The sequence below is a fragment of the Rhinolophus ferrumequinum genome, chromosome 21 (assembly GCF_004115265.2).
Source record: "Rhinolophus ferrumequinum isolate MPI-CBG mRhiFer1 chromosome 21, mRhiFer1_v1.p, whole genome shotgun sequence".
NCBI classification, from domain to species: Eukaryota; Metazoa; Chordata; class Mammalia; order Chiroptera; family Rhinolophidae; genus Rhinolophus; species Rhinolophus ferrumequinum.
In genome coordinates this window covers 14211717-14227494 of record NC_046304.1, presented here as the reverse complement: position 1 = coordinate 14227494, position 15778 = coordinate 14211717, and the positions used below count along the sequence as shown (strand labels likewise).

Genomic DNA, 15778 nt, shown 5'->3' with positions numbered 1-15778 from the left:
ATATTCTCAATCTACTGTCTGCATTCCATTTTTATCAATTGTTCCAATAATATGCATTTTCCCCTCCAGTATAGGGTCCAGTCTAGGATCTCATGCTGCACTTAATTATCACATCTCTTTCATCTCCTTTAATCTGACACAATCCCTCAGTCTTTCTTAGTCTTTTATTAATTTGAATTTTTTGAATAATACAGTTCCTTTAAAAAAACAGTGTTCCATACCCTTACCATCTAGTCTAGCCATTACATTCCTTGGTATTTACTCAAAGGAGCTGAAAACTTATGTAAAGACCTGCACACGGATGTTTATAGCAGCTTTATTTATAATTGCCCAAACTTGCAAGCAAACAAGATACCCTTCTATCGGTGAATGGATAAATAAACTGTGATACATCTAAACAGTGGAATATTATTCAGTGCTAAAAAGAAATGAGCTATCAAGCCATGAAAAGACATGGAGAAACTGAAATGTATATGATAAGTGAAAGAAGCCAATCTGAAAGGGTTACATACTATCGGATTCCAACTATATAACGTTCTAGAAAAGGCAAAACTATGGAGACAGTAAAATGTTCAGGGGAGGGAGGGATGAGCAGGCTGAATATGGAGGATTTTTAGGGCAGTGAAACTACTCTGTAGGATATTGCAAAGGTGAATAAACACCATACATTTGTCCAAACCCATAGAATGTACAAAACCAAGTGTGAACCCTCATGTAAACTATGGACTGTGTGTGGTAATGGTGTGTGCATGTGAGTTCATCAGTTGTAACACATGTCCACAGTGAGAGAAGCTGAGCACGTTGAGTCAGGAGGTATATGGGAAACCTCGGAACCTTCTGCTCAATTTTGCTGTGAACCTAAAGCCGCTCTAAAAAATAAAGTCTGTTTAGAAAGTCGTGTCCCTCAACTTGGGTTTGTTTGATGTTTCGTCATGGTTAGATTTGGGTCATGCATTCCTGGTGGGAGTCCTGCCGGACAATGTTGTATCCTGCTCATGGCCTCAAGTGGAGACACACAATGCCCACCGCCCCTCGTCGGTGATGTGATTTTAATCCTTTGGTCAAGATGTTGCCTGATTCTTCTTCTGTATAGTTACCCTTCCCCTCCCTTGCTATTAATAAACAATCTGCGAAGAGACACTTTAAGATCATGCCAACATTTTGCCCCTCATCAGAAATTTTCCCTTAGATTTTTTTATCCACTGATGAGTTTTGCCCAGAGGCCGTCTTCCTGGAGGCAGCCTCTCTGCCATCTTTGTTTCTCCACAGGGGGTATTAGACAGGAGCAGGTGTTGCCTTCACTTCCAGTCCAGTCCAATGCTGCCCTTCTGGCCAACACCCCACCTTCCCGATTTGACCTGGGTTCCAGTCCCTCTCGTGTGGACAGCCAGATGTCTCACCGTCAGCAGGACTCTGGGAGACTCATCTAATTTCGTATCCTGAGAAGCTTCTCTTCCTCACAGAAACCACCACCGTCGCAGGCTAGATCAAGGGGCTCATAGTGTGCAGTCACCCCGGGTTGACGGGGCCGGAGCCCTCTTCCCCTCTGGCAGACCTTGGAGGCTGGGGATGGTGAAATCTCACCAGCGAGTCTGCGGTGGGCTCAGCAGGAACCTGTGATAATATGCTCAGCAGTTAGGGCAACTGCTTTGAGGTCGGGAGGCTAGGAGCCCACAGGAAGTGACTGGGTGCAGAGCTGCTGGGTCTTCGCTGCCATACCCCTGCCAGACGGGAGCTGCAGGCCGACAAGGTCGGGGGCATGTCCGCGGAGAGCCGGGACCCTGCGTCAGAGGGGCCTCAGGGCTGGCCCCTGGGGTCAGGTGGGCACTCTGGGAACTCAGGCTCAGGTCAGTGCCCCCCTCCCACCACGCCCGCCGCCTGGAGCCTGCCCCTCTGGAGAGCTTACGTGGCTGCCGCAGTGCTCTGCTACACCAACCTCCTGAACTACATGAACTGGTTCATCATCGCAGGTGAGGAAGGGGCAGGCATCGGGCAGCTCCTGCCCGTCAACCCCCTGGCTGCCCGGCCACCAGCCAGCACTGCGCAGCCAAGGCGGCCTTCTGACCAGCTCTCTTTCTGCTTGTGGAGCGTATCCCTGATGTTCTCGTGCCTGAATGCGGGAGGAGCTATCCGGTTCCCAGTCCAGCCCCAAACTAAGAGTGTGCACACAGGTGTGGGAGCGCTCTGGTGGGCGGGTGTGAGGACAGCAGGGAGGACTGGGCCTTCAGGCCAAGGCCCGGGGTTTCAGGGGGGACCCAGGAGTGAGCTTGTGCAGGACCGGGCAGCCTGGCCCAGCTCCCAAACGACAAGTAGCTTGCTCGGTGTTTCTGGGACCGCAGGCTGCATGCAAACCTTGCACATTCTTCCTTCCTTCCTGTAGGCCCCAGGGCTCAACCTGCTCTGTCTTCTTGTCACTCACTCACTCACTCATTCATTCATTCAAGATTCAACCTTCTTTTCTCTCATTATCACTGATTCATTCAAGATCGACTGAGCCCTGAATATAGGCAGTACCCTCTGGGGGGGCCTTGGGAACCCAGGGGAGGAGATGTCAGTCTCGGAGCTCCTGAACTCGGGAGTAACCATCTCATTGAGCAGAGGGAGAAGCTCATTTAGTAAGACTCCTGCAAGGCAACGAAATGCAGCCAGATGAGGGAGGCACCAACTGGCCTGGGGAGTTCAGAGGGGGCACCTGTAGCTGCTGGGCATCCCTGAGGCCAGGACATTGAATCACCAGCTACCAGTTTGGCACACCAGAGAGCAGCTGTGGAATGAGCGGGACTCAGAGGTTGCAGATGGCCCAGCCCCAGTGTCTGTCTTTGAGGAGCTCAGAGGGACACAGAACACATGTACGAGATGCTCTAATACAGGATAGAGCGGGGTGAACATCCGCTGAGCAGCCCCAGGACCAGTGACTGAGCGTTCTGGTAGAATTCACAGAAGAGGGGGTATTTGGTTTGGATCTTGAAGGCTGAAAATATTGGCAAGGTGGGGAATGGGGGTGAGGCGAGGGCATTCAGAGAGAGGGGTCAGCATGAGCCAGGGCACGTGGGGCAAAACTGCGCGCTCTAATCCAGTACGGTGAGGTGGGAGAAAGCAGAAAAGCATTCTCAAAGGGGGTTTGGGGCCAGCTTGTGGGCTTCTTGGGTATCAGGCTAGGAGCTTGGACTTTCTGCTGAAGCCATGCGGAGCCATGGAAAATGTGTTTAAGTTGGGGAACTATAATCAGATCGGAGGCCCTGATGGAGGCAAAGTGAAATAGCGAGATCAGTTAGCGGTTAGTGCAAAGCCTTAGGCCAAAGCTCAGGGGGCCTGAGCTGGAGTGTAGGACGAGGGCACGAAGAAGGAATGGGCAGGACGCAGACGGTCATGGGGGCAGAGCTCTTTGAGCCCCACAGGCCGGGGTGCCTGTTCTCGCCTCCACTTTGGCTGGGCCCCTTCCCTGTTGGGACTTCCTCTGGCTGTGTGAGAAGCAAGGCTGTTATTGGGATGGAGGAGGCCTAGAAAGGTGAAACCAAGCTGAGAACACAGGCAAGTCTCCTGGCAACTAGAATTCTCCTGTGGGAAGCAGCTCTTTGGGAGGCCAGAGTGACAGCTTCAAGGTAGAAAACGAGGCTGGGCCCAAGCCCCTGGAGCACCACAGGCTGGGAGGAGCCCAGGAACAGACCTAACAAGGGGGTGAGTCCCCATTCCTAAACATGGACGATGAGTGTGACTAGAGAGAATTTTTGTTTAAGGCTATTTACTTTGCTTATCTGCTTGTCTATTTTTCTCCCCAATGAATATGTCTTATTTGTGTAATTGAAACATATGAAAAGGGAAGGAAAGACGTATAAGTTGGTGTGCCTGGATGCTGTGGCAGTTGGGCCCAAAGTACACATCGAAACAAAAATCTCTTACTTCATTTCACTTATTCTTTGATTTTTCCTCACCTGCTGGCAAGTCTTGGAGGTGTGGATAGGGGACTTTCTTCCCTACCGCGTGGGCATTTCTGCAGGGCCCCAGGGGGCTTCTGCTCCCTTCTGTGACACTCGGTGGGAGAGCTGGCTCCCTCTGGCTGGGATTGTAGTCCCAGCTCCCATTGCCAGCTGTACAACTGTGGCTGGCTGGAGCCTCTGTTTTCTCATCTGTATAATGGGGACAATGATAGACCCCACTTCTTAGGGAAATGGCTGCTAATGTCCCGCTCTGGGCCTGGCTCTCAGCTAGCTCATAGTTCAGTGACAATGATGATGGTTCTTTTGAATAATGATGGGGCCAGAACCTCATAGCTCAGATACGCAGGTGCCTCAGACCCTGATTAACGCTGCTGAAATACACCAAGGGGCTGAAGGAATTTCAGGGAACAGAGCCTGGTGTCTGGGGGCCTGCTTCCTCTCTCTGCATTAGGCTGAGTGCCCACTGCACTCTGCTTATGGCCTCGCAAGATCTGGGAGGGGCTTCAGAGACGTAGCTGGTGAGGAACAAGAGCCTGCCACTCTCAGGGAGGCGGGACGAAGGTCAGCACTACGTGGGACTTGTCTCTGAAGCTCTCATGTGCACTCTCATGTCTGCATGCTCACGCCTCGGGAAGAACATGCTCGTGTGTGCACGTGTGCACGCCAGGGCACATATGCCTTTGCATGTGCATGCTCATGCATGTCTGAATATCTGGAGTTTGCACATGAGCGAAGATGCTGCGTTGCAGAATCCTGGGGACTTCCGTTTACCCTGTAGTCTAAGTGAATGGCTGTGCTCTGTGCGGCACCAGCGTGCTGCCAGTCACTTTGATTATGATGTGAAGGGCAGCCCCGAACATAAGCACACGCGTGCCTGCCTGTGGGTGTGTGTTTATGTGTATATCTCAGTGTATACGTGTGTGTATGTCCCGGTGTATGAGACTGGGCTTACACCCCTGTGAATGCAGTCTCCTGTGTGTGCTCGTATGGATAGCTGTGCCTCTGCAAGTATATTTCTCTAGGCATTCCTGTCTGTCTGTATGTACGTGGATCTGCGTGTGTGTGTGTGTGCATGACGATGTCTGCCTGAGAGTGCACGCTGTGTGTGAATGTGTGTACCTGTCGGTGCCTTTGGGGTGTGTGTTTCTGAGTGAGTTTCGTGAGCGTTTCTCTGCGTGCCTGCTGCCATCAGAGAGAGAGGGAGAGGGAGAGAGAAAGAGATAGATAGATAGATAGATAGAGAGAGAGAGAGAGAGAGAGAGAGAGAGAGAGAGAGATTGTGTATGTGTGGGGGAGCAGGGGAGAGAACAGTGGGCCCGGGTGCCACGCCCTGTGCTGTGCTCTTCAGCTGTGGCCCAGTCCCAAATGACGGGGTAGTTGCCTTTACAGTGAGCTGCTTCCCATTTCCTGAGTGCTGTCTGTCTGTCCACAGGAGTGCTGCTGGATGTACAGAAGTTTTTTCAGATCAGTGACAGCCATGCTGGTTTGCTTCAGACAGGTAAGGAGCAAATCCCAGCCCTGGAACTGGGGCCCTGAGCTCATGCTGGTGTGGGGTCTTTTGGTGGATCCTGTTCTGTGACCAGCTTTAGCTGCTGGGCAATGGGGGCCAGGCTGAGCCCCACTAAGACCCCTGGCAGACGAAGGGGCACCGAGGATGGTGGCGGTGGCTGTGAGGGACAGACTGGGTAGGAGAAGGAGATGACATGGCCTGAGACCCCGTGCTTGGACAGCCCCTTCCGGTTTGAGTGTGGGTGCTGCGGACAGAGCAGAAGGAGCCGGGGCTGGAAAGGGCTCCTGAGCTTCCGATCATGGCTGTGGAGTTGGTCCCTCACCCCTTCACGTTTGTTCAGCTTAGCTGGGTACCAGAAATTGCATGGGGTTGAGAAATCCTGATGCCGGCTTTCTTCTTGTGGATTTGAAAAATCTGACTGCCAGGACACAGACAGACAGAGATACCTGCCCCCCAACATGGGATCAGGTGGGGTCTGGGCCCACACGGGCCTACAGTCCAGTAGTGGGGAGCAGTCACATGTCCTATTACAAGGGGGTCGTGAGGCACGAACTTTCCCCCCATGGGTGCCTGGATGGTGACACACATGCACATATATCCACACCCATATGTGTGCACACACTACCACAACACAGGATACACGTGTGAGCACACACCCGGCCAGTATCTAGCACACGTGTGGGACCTCCTCCTAACAGTCCACTATCTCAACACTGTAGAACAAGGCCCCCGAACTGGGGATATGGGGACCCCAGCGGAGACATAAAAACTTCCCAGGAGCTATATGAGCAGAGTTTTGAGAGAACCCATTTGAGAGATCCTCAGGCCAGTGTGTTTCTTTCCTAAAACGGATCTGCCTGAGAACAGGCCTCTAGTTCTCCTTTCTTACCTCCCTTTTAATAATCACGCATCTACCATTTTAAGCAGGAAAGTACACCTCTCCCCAATACTGAGTTTTACTATGGTACACTGCCCTGTGGTGTAAAAACCTCCAGGGTGCCAGACAGAGGGACCCCTTGTGGATGCGTGGCTTTAGCTGGGGACTCCCTGGGAGCAGAGCAGACAAGAGTGTCAGTAGAAACCCAGCGGGGATGTTTTTATCCAGGCCACAAACCCATGGCAAGGCGCCAAACCTTATCTAGCTGTCCCCGGGGGTGTGTGACAGTCTGCTATATATCTACGATTTAGAATGGGTGTCAGCACATTTATTTCCATGAATAAAAAAGCCAATATTTTAATGTCTTTCTTAAAGACAACCAGTCTGATTTGTCTGATTGATTTGGCCAATAAGGACTGGATTTGCTTATTAGACTCTATGGCGGGCATTTCCTGTACACTGAATAAACTCCATCTGCAGCCCCAAGGGAAATCACATTCTTTGTAACTATTTCAATTTATGATAAAAATGTCATCTGAAAATGCGTGAAGGGGTGCATAGTTCTGTAAACTTCTTCAAGAAGCACCAAGCTAGGGGCGGCCGGATGGCTCAATGGGTTAGAGCATGAGCTCTGAACAACAGGGTTGCCGGTTCGATTCCCACATGGGCCAGTGAGCTGTGCCCTCCACAACTAGATTGAAGGACAACGACTTAGAGCTGATGGGCCCTACAGAAACACACTGTTCCCCAATATTACCCAATAAAATTAAAGAAAAAAAATTAAAAAAAAAAAAAAAAAGCACCAAGCTAAAGAGTTAGCAGAGCTCTATTTTATACCATGGGTCTTCCACTTCCTCTCTCCGGGCTGAGGCCGAGCGCTGGGGCTGATCTTCCAGTCATCACTGTAGCCAATGTGAAACCACCTCCACTCAATGCCCACAACCTTCTAGATAAAACAGATCATGGTATTTTCCTTCCCTGGGTGAACCTGATTATTACTACAAGGCTCCTGATTAGGGAGATGCCATGGACAGAGGAGTTGGTGTGTATGAAACCAGAGCCTGGGCCTTGTGCTACCTGCGCCGCTCAGCCCACAGACCGACACAGGAGTTATTGGGTCATCGAATAAGCATTTATTATCAGAGCACTGGTGGTCTGCAAAGGCAGCGGGTGAACACCTCCAGAAACTGCCTTCATGTTCTCAGACCTGTGAAAATCTGGGCGTTTCTCTGGGCGTACGTAAAGCTTCCGGGGGTCTGCACGGAGCCTTCCCTCTGGCAACGTGGCTCTTTGGTGGCATCAGCAGCCCAGGAACAATGATGGGAGTAGCCTGGAAAGAATCCTGGACCATGATCTTGTGATCAATAAGCCTAAGGGTATTGGTCATAAGTTTCAGGGTAATTTTTTAAAACAGAGAACTGGGTGGGACGCAACATTCGGAACTGACGCCGGCAGCGTGCTGCTCTATTATTAAGCTATTGGCCAAGGAACGGTGAGGCCTGGATGTTGTGAACCGGGCCCTGCTTCACGTACAGGAGAGGGAGGCGGGGAGGGTGGCGGGGAGGGGGAGGGGAGAATTTGAACATGTATATATGTGTATGTGTGAGCGTGTTGTGGGCGTGTGTGGTTTTGGGAGTGGGTGAAGGGAAGGGTCATCTCTGAAGAAGCAGCCCGAAAGGCGTGTGGGAAGGGCAGTGGAGCTGGAGGCCTGATGACCAGGCTTGTCTCTGGTGACCTCAGGTGAGTCCTTTCACCTTCCTGAGCCACAATGCAGTGGCCCAAGGACCCACCCTACTGTCTGTCCACAGGGCTGCAGAATGGAGGAAACTGATGACTAAGAGAGGGCTTGGTCAAGCTATAAAAATGAGATAGAGGATGGGTGGGGAGGAAGCAGTGGTTAGGACGCCACCCTCCACCCCAAAGGGAGAGAGGCTTCTGGTGTTAGTTAATTGATGAATAATAACATTTAAAACCAACACTGATATGGTCCTTATCACATTCCAGGCACGTGATTCTAAGTGCTTTATAGTATGAACTCATTTAATCTTCACGACAATCCCATGAGTCAGGTATTATTATTATTATTATTATGCCCATTTTAAGAATGCCCAACCTGAGGCTCAGACCCGCTATGGGGCTTGCTGAAAGTCACACAGCTGATGAGTGACAGAGCTGGGATTCAAATCCAGGAAGCTGCCTGTAGAGTCCTTCTCTTAGCCCCACGCTCCTGAATTATTCCCCCCTTGTCACAGAAATAATTTGAATTTGGAGATGTTAGGAAGGAAGGAAGGAGTGCCTGCCTTCCCCTGGAGGGCAGGTCTCTCCATACCAGGACGTCTGCAGGTTTAAGGTGTTTATGTCCTGTAATCTCATAAAAATATTGGAAGGGTTGGGGAAATATTTTTATACCCTTTGGGTTAAAAACGTGTGTATTAACAAGACATGAAACAACCTCCCTAGAGGAAGATTATAAACTTGACTGCATCAAGGCTAAACTCTTCCGTGATGGTGATTGAAACTGTAAATGCAATTAGTAATAATAACAGGTAACATTTATTAGGCATTTACACAAAGCGAGTCACTGCTTTTCATATGCTTTATTTTATTTAATCTTTTGAGGCAAGTACTGTTAGTATCTCATTGTATAGTTGATGAAAGGAGAACGGGAGAGTCAAGGAATTTGCCCCCCACTCCCACCCCCACCCCCGTCACAGTCAGGAAGCTGATGGAGTCAGGATGTGAGCCCAGGTAGGTAGTTTAGTCTCAGAACTTACATTTTCAATTCTTAAAACAAAGATAAAAGACCGGGAGAAATTATTTCCACATAACAAAGGGCCCAATAGTAAAAGGGGCAGAGGGTGTTCAGTTTCCCTGAGCATAGGACGATGCAGATTAAAACATGAGCGAGATGCCGTTTGTCTTTCATCAACCATTGAATGAACAAAAATAAAGTGATCAACCCTCTCAAGTGTCACAAGGGTACTGGCATATGCTTCTATGCAAGTGTAAATCGATACAGCCTTTTTGGAGGCCTATTTTGGCAGTAGCTATTACAATTATAAATGCTATTGACACCAAAGACCATTCTCTGTGGAGTATTAGGTCGAACCATATTAAATTGTCATTTTTGTAGGTCAAAACTGGCCTCATTTCCTCAATTGCCTGTGGCTCAACCCTATACTAGAGGAGTGGGAGGGGCTGGAACCTGAGCTGCGATGAATTGGCCAGTCACTGAGCTCAGGAAATGTCAATCAGCTGTGCTCCACGAATGGAGACCCAGGCAGTGGGCGGGGCGCTCCAAAACCTAAAGCCCTTGGATGGTGGGACATGGTGGGAAGGGTCCAGATCTTCCCTTGCTCACCTGCAGACTCGGAGCAGCTGACACATCCTCCTCCTGGAGTGAAGGAGATTTATTTAAGGAACAGAAACAGTGAGAGTACCTACTCCCGTGGTAGTCATGCAAAAGCGTGGCAAGTTGCTTTGTCTTCACAGAAAAGCAAACATAATCATGAAATCCAGTCGTCACTGCCTAAGAGTTTACTTTTTTAAATGGTACACCTACAACTGACAGTGTCGGGGGAATGTTTTACCTACTTAGGAAAACCAACGCTTTTCCAGCCTCCAGGAATCCCTGTTTTCCTTCTAAACTGTGCTCTTCTGCGCAGAGCAGGCCCAGGGCAGCTCCCATACCTCCTGCCATTCCCCAACCTCAGCAAAAGCAGACCAGTCCCAGCGTCAGGCTCAAAGAGGGCAGGTGTTCTCGTGAAGATAGAGTACGGGTGTGCACTGAACACTGGCAGCTCCATGCCAGGCTCCACGTTTCCTGCTTTACACAGCCTGGGGGTGAGGTGGAGTTAGGAAGCCAAGGCAGTCCAGTGAGAAAGTAGCAGAGCTGGTATTTGAGCCTGGGCCCAGCCCCCAGACTCTGGGCGATGGGCTCTGTGCAAGGAGGGGTTGGGGCTTCCCCATGTCTTTTCCTCCTCTGGGCCTTGACCCACTGCCAAGGTGCCCTTCTGTGGGCCTGCTGCGCCCATCTGCCCACCTGCCATTGTGGGGAGATGCACACTTCCCCCTTGCACGTCTCCTCCAGTCTTCATCGGCTGCCTGCTGCTGTCTGCACCCGTGTTTGGCTACCTGGGCGACCGACACAGCCGCAAAGCCACGCTGAGCTTTGGGATCCTGCTCTGGTCAGGAGCAGGCCTCTCCAGCTCCTTCATCTCCCCCCAGGTAGGTGCTCTTATCCCTGAACAGGCCCCTGGGACCTTCTCCCACCGGCTTCCTCCTTGGACCCAGTGCCTTCAGAGCTGGGGGTGGGGGTGGGCTGCTTCTGCTCCATCCCATGCTCCAGGCTGGCGGGGGATTGCCTTCCAGGGCTGAGAGACTCCCGTTAGGCTTTCTTAACAGCCGCCTTCCTCTCTTGCACCTCCTGCTGTTGCCAGTGGCTTCATTTCCGCTGATTGTGCTGGGGGTGGGGGTGTGAGGGGAACTGACCTGGTGAGTAAAAGTGAGGCCTAGGAAAAGGGCATCTCTCGGCTTGGGAATCAGGCGGCCACTGCAGGCGCCAGCAGGGGGCACCCGTGTGATTTGGGGAACCTGGGCTGGAAGGATAGCAAAGTACCTGGAGCTAGATCCCCTCTTCCTCTCCTGGGGACAAGTGTCACCAGGTGCCTTGGGCCCCTCTGACAAATCCTTGAGTCCCCTGCCTGTGGGTGATTTCTGGAACTCACGCGGTCCTTGTGCCTGTTTGCCCAGTATTCCTGGCTCTTCTTCCTGTCCCGGGGAGTCGTAGGCACTGGCACCGCCAGCTACTCCACCATCGCACCCACCATCCTGGGCGACCTCTTCGTGAAGGACCAGCGGACCCGAGTGTTGGCCATCTTCTACATCTTTATTCCTGTTGGAAGGTTGGTATCACCCTGGATCTACTTCCCCGGGGGTAAACTGAGACCCAAAGGAGTCAGAACAGTGGCTGGGTTGGGGGGGAGACATCAAACCCAGAAGGATATGGATCCCAACTCTACCCCTTCCTTACTGGGTCACTCTCCCTCTCGTAGCCTCAGTTTCCTCATCTGTAAATGGGGCCAATAACACAGATGGGCTGTGGTGAGGATTAAAGAGAATAAAGATGCTCCCTCCATGCGAGTAGGAAGTAGACCCCATGAATTGCTCCTGGAGTCACAGGGCAGGGGCTGCTGCCTTCTGACCTTCCATGTGGTCTGCTCAGGGAGGGGGCAGCTCTGGGGAGTGAGGCAGGGAAGTGTATTAGGGCTGGGCGGTGTACCCCACAGCAGGCTAGGACACAGTGGGATTTGTAGTTAGAGTCTTGAACTCTGACCCAGGTTTCCTGAAATCACCTGACTCAGGCAGGGCTGAGCCTTGGGCAAGGGGGGGAGGGGGGTCCTCATAAAGAGAGACAGTGGGGCTGGGGCTGGGCCAGGAGCCAGAGGTTACCGGTGACTTGACCAAGGGCAGTGGACATCTGGGCCTCACGTGGCTCCGTTTTCCCAGTGACAGAAGTATGAGCTGCAGAGAGCCAAATCGCTGGGCTGGGGGCATCCTGGCTCGGGCTGGCCTGGGGTCCTTGGGCCCACCACCCTGCTTTCACTGCCCACTCCCCTTGCCCTTCTGTTGCAGTGGTCTGGGCTACGTGCTGGGTTCGGCTGTGAAGGAGCTGACTGGGAACTGGCGTTGGGCCCTCCGAGTGAGTCCAGCTTCCTTTTCTTCCCTCTGCTTTCCCCTGGGCCGGTAGGGACTTTCCAGCCTCCGGTGGCCTTAGCCACTTGGCACGGGAACCAATGCCATGGGGGGTGCTCAGAGGGCAGCTTCAGCCATTTGGGACCTCATCCAGAACATGGACTATGGAAGTCGTGGCCCTGGGTTCAAATCCTAACTGCTCGGTTTGCTAGCTGTGTGACCTGAAGCAAGTCACCTCCCTGTTAGGAGACTCACTTTGCCTAGCTGTGAAATGGGGGCGTACACGCTGCCTTATGGAATCCTGAGTATGAATGAGACAAGGGATGGGCAAGACCGGCGTGGCAGATGGAGGCATGGGCTGGGAAAAGGGGCAGTGAGTCCTCAGTAGTCAGGGCCCATGTATCAGGGCTCGGTTCTCAGCTATGACAGCCTCACTGATCCAATAGAGTAGTGTCTGTACTGGACAGATACATATTAAATCAATTCCTCAGGGGACCCCACTCCCCAGAGAGGCTGTACTCTCATGTGTGAGAAACTGGTATGTCAGGCTCTGTATAACACAGCGCCCAGGAAATGAGCTGCCCTCCTTCACCCCCCAGGGCACAGAGAGCCCCAAGTGCCTGGACCACAGAGTTCAGTCACCCCCAGGATCTCCTGGGTGGCAGGAGCATGTGGCCCTGAGCTTCTGGGGCCCTCTTGTTCCCAGATAATGCCCTGCCTGGAAGCCGTGGCTTTGGTCCTGCTTATCGTGCTGGTTCCAGACCCGCCCCGGGGAGCTGCTGAGAAGCAGGGGGCGTTGGCCACGGGGGGCCTGAGAAGCAGCTGGTGTGAGGACGTCAGATACCTGTGGAGAAAGTGAGTGTCCCTGCTCTTCCCTGCTTGTCGCCGAAAACCCCACTGTTTGCCCCAGCCAGCATCACTGACCGCCCTCTCTGCCTCCAGGGAGCCCTCCATGACTGTCCAATGTTCACAGCCCTCTTTCTCCTCTGAGCTCCCACTCGCCAACTGAGATGGCCCTCTCTCCCAAGGAGGCCCCCTTCTCCTGGCGATGTGACAGAATATGGGCTGGGAGGGAGGGGGGGAGGGGAGGAGGCAGCATGAGCTCCAGCCTTGGCTCTGCCACTGCCTTATCCCTGAGTGACCTGAGATTTGGAGCCTCGCTTCCCTCGTTCATTCAATGGACATGATTCTCCAGGCTCGCCTGCTTCTCGGGATTGGTGGGAGGATGCTGGGAGTTGATCACTCACCTCTCTGAGCCTCATGGGAGAGCATCCAGCTTCTGTTCCAGGCATGGTTGAGGCAGACAGGAGTCAACTGTACTCCCAGGCCTCACTGAAATGTGTGGCACAGACAGAAACCAATTGTCTTTGCTACAGAGCCCTGGGACCAGGGAAGGGCACTCAGAGGAAGGTGGGGACAGCAGGGGCAGCTTCCTGGGGAATGTGATGTTGGATGTGGGCCTTTTAGGATGGGGCGAATTGGTCCTGCAAAGAAGAGGGAGGAAGGCAAAGCATGAGCAAAAGTATAGAGGCGGGGTGTGCAGGTTTCTTAGGGAATGTCAGGGAGGGTCTGGAGCCTGGAGCCCACCTGAGTGCCCAGGTAAGCTAAGTGACCAGGAGACGGGGGAAGGAAGGGGAGCAGACAGGCCCCTGCAGTCCCAGCCCTCTCCCGGCTTCAGCCAGGGCACTTTCTCTTGCAGCTGGAGTTTTGTGTGGTCGACTCTTGGAGTGACAGCCCTGGCCTTTGTGACTGGAGCTCTGGGCTTCTGGGCCCCCAAGTTTCTGTTCGAGGCCCGTGTGGTGCATGGGCTGCAGCTTCCCTGCTTCCGGCAGCCATGTAACAGTGAGGACAGGTGAGGGGCCTCTGGGAGCCCTCGGCAACTGGCGCAGATCAGAGAGCTCTTGGTGGGGAAGCCATCAGGAAGTTCTGAGCCCCCAAAATCAGTTTCTCTGGGCACATGGTGCTTTATGAAAACCCCAGAGCTTGGGACCCAGCTGGCAGGCAGGAGGATGGTTCCAGCTCTTGCTGCGCTCCTGCTGCCCTGGTGGCCACAGGCAGCTCCGTTGTCCTCTCGGGGCTGCTGGGGTGGGGGGTGGAGGTCCAGAAGGAACTTGGGGGTGGGGGTGAGTGATGGGACTCTCAGGAAACTTTCCTTCAGAGGGACCCATAGTGTGATGTCATCCCACTTTACAGGTGGCAAATTGAGGCACTGGGAGGCCTCTGCACTTACCTGGCTTAGGGATTTCACCCAAGTATTCCTTTATTCTCTACCTCATTTCAGGTGCGGAGAGTCTGGAAAAGCTGCTGGGAGGGTGAGGCGGGGTGGAAAGCAGAAGCCATCCAGGCAACAGGCACTTTGCCCTCACCCCCTTCTCCAGGGACTCAATGTCCGGATGGAGAGGGCACACCTCAGTCCTTTCTTACTTGCCCTCTTCTCCTCCTGGAAACCCTCAGTACTAGTTTCCTCCTTCTCTAGGACTGATACTTTTCAGGCTCCTGCAGTCTCCTCCTCCTCCTCTCTGATCCTGCCCCATGGGCTCTTCAGAGTTCCTCAGGGCTCTGAGCTCTTCCCTGAAGCTCCACGTTCCCTGAGCTTTGGTGAGTGAAGTCTCTGCTGGCAGCACATCTACCTCCTTCTCCCTCAGTCCTAGATGCCCAGCGAGAGCTTTTCCAGAATGTTACATGCCCTCTCAATTTTCTGTGCCTTTGCCTAAGCTATGCTCAATGCCTGTAATCCCCTTCGTTTGTCTCATTACTTCATAAGCTTTAATTTTATTTCAGGCCCTAAGCTAATATTTTACATGAAAAACCCTCTGAGGTTTTATAATAATTAACCCTATTATTCCTGTATTACAAATGAGGAGATGGAAAATCAGAGAGGTTAGGTGACGTGTCCAAGATCACACAGCGAACAAGTAGTACATCCAGGATTCAGACTCATCTGACTCCAAAGCTGGTGCTCTTAAGCTCCAGGTCCTGTTGCCTCTGGAGACTGCCTATGACTGTTAATTGACATGAATATCTTTCCATCTCCTGGGAATGGCTCCCTGGCACACACACCGTGGATGCTCAGCTCAGGGAAAGCATCCAGTGAGTGAACGAATGAAGGCATCGAATGAGACTGCCATGTTTGTCTTGGTGCCACTGCTAGATTGTTATCTCCCTGGAGGCAAAGACTGAGTCCTAAAAGCCCCACAGCAGCTTAAAAAGTGAGGGAAAAAACAGGACGCGATTCCACCTCAGGTACTAACTGGCTGTGTATTCCTGGGCAAGTCACGTCCTCTTTTGTCAGCTTCAGCCTCTTCCTCTAATTCAGCATCTTCACAGAACCTGCAGGAGAAACTGACATGGGCATTTGTATTAGCGTCCTAGGGCTGAAATAACCATTTACCACATACTTGGCAGCTTAAAACAGAAATTTATTTTCTCATAGTTCTGGAGACCAGAAGTCCAAAATGGTTTCACTGGGCCAAAATCAAGTTCAGCAGGGCCACACTCCCTCCGGAGGCTCTATGAGAGAAACCTTTCTTGCCTCTTGCAGCTTCTGGTGGCTGCTGGTATTCCTTGGCTTGTGGATGCATCGCTCCAGGTTGTACATCCACAGACACATGGCTTCTCTTCTTCTGTTTCAAAATCTCCCTCCATTTCCCTCTTATAGGACATAGACATCTTAGGGGGCCATTATTCAGCCTGTCACAGAGTGGGGAAAAAGTCCCCATGCCGAGGTCTGCACAGACCTCAGCTATTCATACACGCTCC

The 15778-nt window shown here is 52.3% G+C and overlaps 1 protein-coding gene across 3 annotated transcripts in view; it reads left to right on the top strand.

The window, feature by feature from the left end:
- Positions 1 to 1653: 1653 nt before the first annotated feature.
- SPNS3 (SPNS lysolipid transporter 3, sphingosine-1-phosphate (putative)) overlaps positions 1654 to 15778 on the top strand; it is a 41829-nt gene continuing 27704 nt past the window's right edge. Inside the window, exons 1-7 of one of the 3 annotated variants that reach the window (XM_033090647.1) lie at positions 1656 to 1970; positions 5371 to 5436; positions 10416 to 10552; positions 11078 to 11229; positions 11960 to 12026; positions 12726 to 12874; positions 13719 to 13871. In XM_033090647.1, coding sequence (XP_032946538.1) covers positions 1760 to 1970; positions 5371 to 5436; positions 10416 to 10552; positions 11078 to 11229; positions 11960 to 12026; positions 12726 to 12874; positions 13719 to 13871 — 935 coding nt within the window. In that variant the 5' untranslated portion in view covers positions 1656 to 1759. Of the gene's footprint in view, positions 1971 to 5370; positions 5437 to 10415; positions 10553 to 11077; positions 11230 to 11959; positions 12027 to 12725; positions 12875 to 13718; positions 13872 to 15778 lie in introns of all 3 variants that reach the window. The other 2 variants (XM_033090646.1, XM_033090648.1) reach the window with 2 other exon arrangements.